Here is a 5,649-nt window from a genome sequence, read left to right on the forward strand (position 1 = left end):
CGGCTAGAAACAGCGTGCCTCCCGAACAAAGCCCACGCTCACCACGCTCTCTCCTCTGCAATACCTGTGAGGTGTCCGCTCATGGTCTTGTCGTGGCTGTTGAACAGCTGGCGGTACTTGAGCCTGGACGACTGGGGCACCGCCCACTCGGCCAGCGGCGGGGCGCTGCGGGAGGGAGAGAGGGAGGCGTGAGCAGCAGCACCACCCAGGAGTGTCGGTCAACCGAGCCGTCTCTAGAAAACCCGCTTGACCTCTGCTCCCTTCTGAACCACAATTTCTGAATGTTCTGTAATGAGTCTGTCCACCTTTTAAGGCCGTGAGCGTCTCTTTCATAAGAGATACAAATAAGCGTATGATTTTTCCAGAATCAAGGGTAAGCGCAACACAGCTTTTATACATGATTTAATCATCTCAAGGGCCCACACAGGTATGGACCCTCGGAACTGAGATGACCCGACAATGTCCAGGCTTTCACGCTTCTAGAGCGTTCTCTCCTGGTTTAAACAGCCGTGCTGATCGCCGACAAGCCCCTCCCTGTACAGACTCATTCTCCAAAAGTCCAACCTTCTACGCACCAACACACAGGATGTATTTCTTTCTTTCTTTTAAATTGTTTTATTGCTTAAAGTATTACAAAGAGTATTATATATGTCTCCTTTTTTTTTTCCTCCCCTCAGGATGTATTTCTTAATGCAGACAGTCATTCTGTTCCGGGAAGTTTCAATTCCCACAAATGGAGGCCTTCCCAGAAAGGAGCACAGGCGCAGGGCCCTGGCACCCGTGGTGGCGGGAGCGGGAGCTGGCTCCACCAGCCCGGAGTACAGCCCGGCCTTGGCTGCGGAGAGCAGGGCCCTGGCACCCGTGGTGGCGACGGGAGCGGGAGCTGGCTCCGCTCGGAGTACAGCCCGGCCAAGGCCCCGGAGAGCAGGGCCCACAGCGTCGCTGGCCCCGGGCTGTGAAGAGCCAGTAACTTACACACAATGACAGCAGCAGGGCCCACAGCGTCACTGGCCCCGGGGCTGTGAAGAGCCAGTAACTTACACACAATGACAGCAGCAGCGCGTTGCGTTCCAGGGCTGGCGACGCCTAGTGCCCTGTGCCATTTCCTTTCATTGCCACGGAAACACCTATTCCTCACATGCAAAAGCGAACTGTAACCATCAGCTGAACCTGCGAGCATCCTGTAGCGACGGGACCTGGGCACTCACACCTAGTGCAGCGCTTCACACGCAGGCACTGGCCCGGGCACGGGAAGCACCTGCACAAGCTCACCTTTTCCCTTTTTGTGAACGACCCTGAACAGAAGCACTTACCAACGCCTCGCCTGCTGCGCGTACTCCTGCAACAGCTCCCTCATTTTCACTAACGCCTCGCTGCTGACTCCAGCTCCTGATATCTGTCAGGGCTGTTATCTGCCCCCTGCACCCCGGGCTCGGGTGCTGCGCACAGAAGGGGCCCCAGATTACACTTATCAAGGCAGAGTTTCCTGCCAACTTCCTGAGAACGTAAACAGACTAAAAATTCATCAACAGGTAGCCAAAAAGCTAGAGGCCACATTACAGGAATTTGCTAGAAGTTTAAATGACTGAAAAGATGACTATCTTAAAAAAAACAGTGTCTTCATAGCACCAATGTTTGCTGAATACTGGTTATTTATTCATTCTAATGTCATAAATCAACGTCAGGACAGACTGACCATCCAGCGGGGAGCAGAGGCGGCCGAGCCTCCGGCGTGGCACTGGAGGGAGAAGATGTGGAGTTCAGGGCGTGAGGACCCGAGTGTCCACCTCCGCTGTGCACTGGTCAGCTGTGACCCTGGGTGAGCAGCGGCCTCTCTGGGTCCATCTCCCTGGGCACAATTCTGAGACACTGCTTCCTGCCCAGGAGGAGGCGGGTGGGGCGGGGCTAACGAGGTGTCTGATAAGGAGATGCTCAGCAAAGGTTCCTGAGTCTGAGTGTAGAACCTCAGTGAAGTGGAACACAGATGTCTGTCACCACAGTAACCGGAGTGTGTGTGTTTTCTTTTAGTAACTGAAGTTTTGGGAGCAAACTTCCACAGGTAAGGACATGCCTTAAAATCAGCAAGAGCTCGGTCCAACCCCGAGCGCGGGCACTGAAGGGAGATGCTAGTTTGAGCAAGTCTCTTAGTGTCTCTGAGCTTCTTCCTCATCTTACCACGGGGACAGGAAGAGTCACTTTATGGGGGAGAGAGGGAGCATTAAATGAGGGAATGGACAGAAAGCATTTGGCACAGTGCTTTTCAGTTTACAGTTTTCTTTAAATCGTTTTTTAAAAGGTGATGCATTTGAATTATATCCAACACACTTTTTAAAGTGGAAACGCCTTGATTCACTTAGGGGAGATTTCTAAAGAGGATTGAGACAGAAAAGATGGATCGTCTTCACTACATTCCCTTGTCCTTCCAGAGGTTCTGAGATGGCTTACCAGCCGAGCTTAATTTTCCAGCTCAGTGCAGCCACACGCGGGGAGAAGTAACGGTAAAAGAAAATTAAAGTATGAAAGATGACATGAAACCAAGATTGGCCAAAATATAAGCAATGAAATCATGCAAGCTTTGCCAAAATTGAGGCACATACTTGGTGGACAGCACCTGTCCATTAATCTGAATAATCCATTTCATAAAAATCGACCTTAAATAGGGTTCTGTTGATTCTCAAGGACTACATAAGGTTATCTGAGCTGGAATTAAAAATAAGGCCATTATTGCTCTCATCTTCATATAAAACATTTGTAAACTTTTCATGACTAAACACAAAATAGTTAACTTGCTTTCTCCCCTGACACCTCGAGTTGCATGTGATTCGATTTAAACATTTACTACTACCCATCCTCTTAAAAAACATCCTTTAAAGGAAACGCCACGTCCTTGATGCTGTAAACAAACACATGTAAAACCAGAAGTGAGAACATTTTGCCGTTCTACAAAAGAAAGGCGATAAAGAACACAGCTCGCTCGTTTTCTCATTTGTGAGTTATCAGGTGATACCTGAACCAAACTGCCCGTTTAAAACAGTCGCACTTACCTCGCCACGTCGAGTGAGGGCGCCTTCTGTAACTTAGTGTTCAGCTGGGACCCTGGGCCAGACCTACTAAAAGAAGAACTCTTTGGCAATGTGGCTGCTGTAAAAATAAATAAATGTTGAATAATTTTAATTCCACACAGATAAGAAACCTTCCCCCCTGCTTACAAAAATGAAAAAGCAGAGCCATCAAGTCTGAGGCAGAAATCACTCCTCCTTCCTTCCCCATCCTGGACTCAAAACGTTATTCCCGCCTTGCTTCCCACCCTCTTGCCAAATGTTTCTAGATTTACTTGTTCCCACTGAAAGGCACCGAAGTAGTAACGTGTACACCCACAAAACTTTACTTTCATCAAACACTTGGTATCATATTTCATAAGATCTGTCAACAGTCAGAGAAGGAAGAGCTTAAATATATGGACGGCACATTCCTCACTGCGCTGAGGAGCTGAAGGGAGTCCCGAGTGGGGGAGACAGAAGTCCCAGGGCCAGGTACCGCGGGGCGCTGGGGGGGCAGAGGGGGCGGCTGATTTGCATTGCGGCTGCTGGGCCTGTCAGGGAAAGCTCTGGGCACAGTCCCTCTCCTTGCCTAACGTCCTGCAGGCCTTGCCCGCAGCCACAGAAGAAAACAGGAGGTGCCTCCGGCACCGCATCCCTGGAACCACTGCAGGCGCTGTCTCGCGGCCAGCACGTCTGCAGCCGCGGTCACATGTGACAGATGAACCACATGTGACAAGAAAATCTTTTTAAAAAGAGGTTCAGCCCGGCCCGTGTGGCTCAGTGGTTAAGCGTGGACCTATGAACCAGGAGGGCACAGTTTAATTCCCGGTCAGGGCACAGGCCCGGGTTGTGGGCTCAATCCCCAGTGTGGGGTGTGCAGGAGGCAGCTGATCAATGATTCTCTCTCATCATTGATGTTTCTCTCTCTCTCGCTTCCTCTCCTTTCCTCTCTCTGAAATCAATAAAAACATATAAAAATTTTAAAAAGCTTTAAAAGAGGTTCACTTACATCCTTTGGCTGTAACTTAAAGACACACCCTGAGAGATGTGGTAAACTGGGGCTGAGTGCAGGGATCACGTTCAAATGCGAACGCCCAACTGTCATCAGCACCGAATGTACTCGAACATCCAAAACCCTTTAACAAGCACACGCTCCGTGTCGGTACGACCTCAGTAACATTTGTCAGACTAGGCTGTCTCCATTTATACTCCAGCTTTCTTTCAATGACAGGGAAAAAGGCTTTGGATAAAGTTTCAAAATGAAACTAGGAACTTTTTCATCCTTTTCTTCAGTTCAGCAAGTATATATACCTTAATCAGCCTCACACCTCCCATTTGAGATGTTGAAAACAATGAGAAATTAAATGAAAATACTTTCCTCTGGAATAAAACTCCACTTGAATATAATCAGAAAGAAGACAGAGGTTTATCGAGAACGTGCGGCACCTACCAGGATGGGCGAACGCAGGCAGCGGCTGCATGACCGGGGGCGCCCCGTTGGCCAGGGGAGGCACTGCTGCTGGAGGGACGGAGGAGACGAGGGGGGGGGACATCCCGACCACGGGGAGGGTCCCCATTGGCACTGGCGCGACCGCCGGCAGCGGGGGCATGCTGGCCAGGCCGCCCACACCTGCGGAGGAGGGACGGCCGTCACACGGAGGCACGTTTCAACATCACTGACCAGGACCCAGGACTGCGGAGGAGCTTCCCTCTTCCCACCTAGTCCCCCCAGAACACGCACTCGGGCACTCACGTGGGAGAGCACCAAACTGTGAGGGACCCAGACCCCACGGAGGAGGGTCCCCTGGCCAGAGGGAAGGACCAACCGAACAGTCACTGCAGAGCTCTGGAAGCAGCACAGAACCAGACTCGGGAGCTCACAATGGCCTTCAAAACCAGCCAGCCAAAAACCCTGGCTGGTCACCACAGGTAATTTATTTTGAAAACTAGCAAATAAAGGGGAAATAAATCCGAGCTTTCTCCTGCCTGTCCTTTACACACTGAACCTCAGAGCAGCCAGAGATCTGAGGGGCCGTCGCTCCTTCCAGAAGGATTCCAACCAAAAAATGGAGAAATGAGAGAAGTGCAATGAATGCTTCCTTCCTGCTCGGCTCTTCTCGTCCCGTGACTGTGAGGAGAGACCCCGCCCGTCTTCGCCCAGTGCCTGGTCCTGAGTCCCTTGTACTTCCCTGACGGACAGCCACAGCCTCTGCTGCAATATCTGGTCCTGGTCCTTGGTCCCGACGCAAGAACTTCCCCGACCCGGGAACCTCTGCAGGGATGTTTCTGCACCTGAATGAGGCGGCTGAGGGGGTGGGGGCCCCTGAATAGCTGAGGGCTGGGAGCCGGGACAGGAAATACAAAGACATGACTGGAGTCTAGGAAGTCCCACCCACCTGCCTGCAGACCTGGGCCAGGGCGGGGGGGGCTGGAGGGGCGACAGCCGATGGCCCGTGACTGAGTCCCTCACGCCCGCGCAACGAACCCCCCATGAGAACCCACACGGAGGGCTTGGGCAGCTTCGGGCTGGGGAGCACCCCAACTTCACAGGCCCTGTGCTCAGAACCCGCCCTGGGCAGTCTCCCTGGCTGCTCATCTGTCCCCTCAG

The 5,649-nt window shown here is 51.9% G+C and overlaps 1 protein-coding gene across 1 annotated transcript; it reads right to left on the minus strand.

Annotated features, from left to right (window-relative positions):
• Positions 1-42: 42 nt before the first annotated feature.
• On the minus strand, positions 43-5,408 carry LOC102436159 (intersectin-1-like; the record flags this gene model as incomplete). Its single annotated transcript, XM_006109476.3, has 3 exons — positions 4,492-5,408; positions 3,045-3,141; positions 43-165 (listed from the first exon to the last, which is right to left on the minus strand). Coding segments are annotated over exons 1-3 (380 nt in total), but the record flags the coding sequence as incomplete, so codon positions are not given.
• Between the last annotated feature and the right edge of the window lie 241 nt (positions 5,409-5,649).

This window comes from Myotis lucifugus, unplaced genomic scaffold (genome assembly GCF_000147115.1).
Source record: "Myotis lucifugus unplaced genomic scaffold, Myoluc2.0 scaffold_10304, whole genome shotgun sequence".
NCBI lineage: Eukaryota > Metazoa > Chordata > Mammalia > Chiroptera > Vespertilionidae > Myotis > Myotis lucifugus.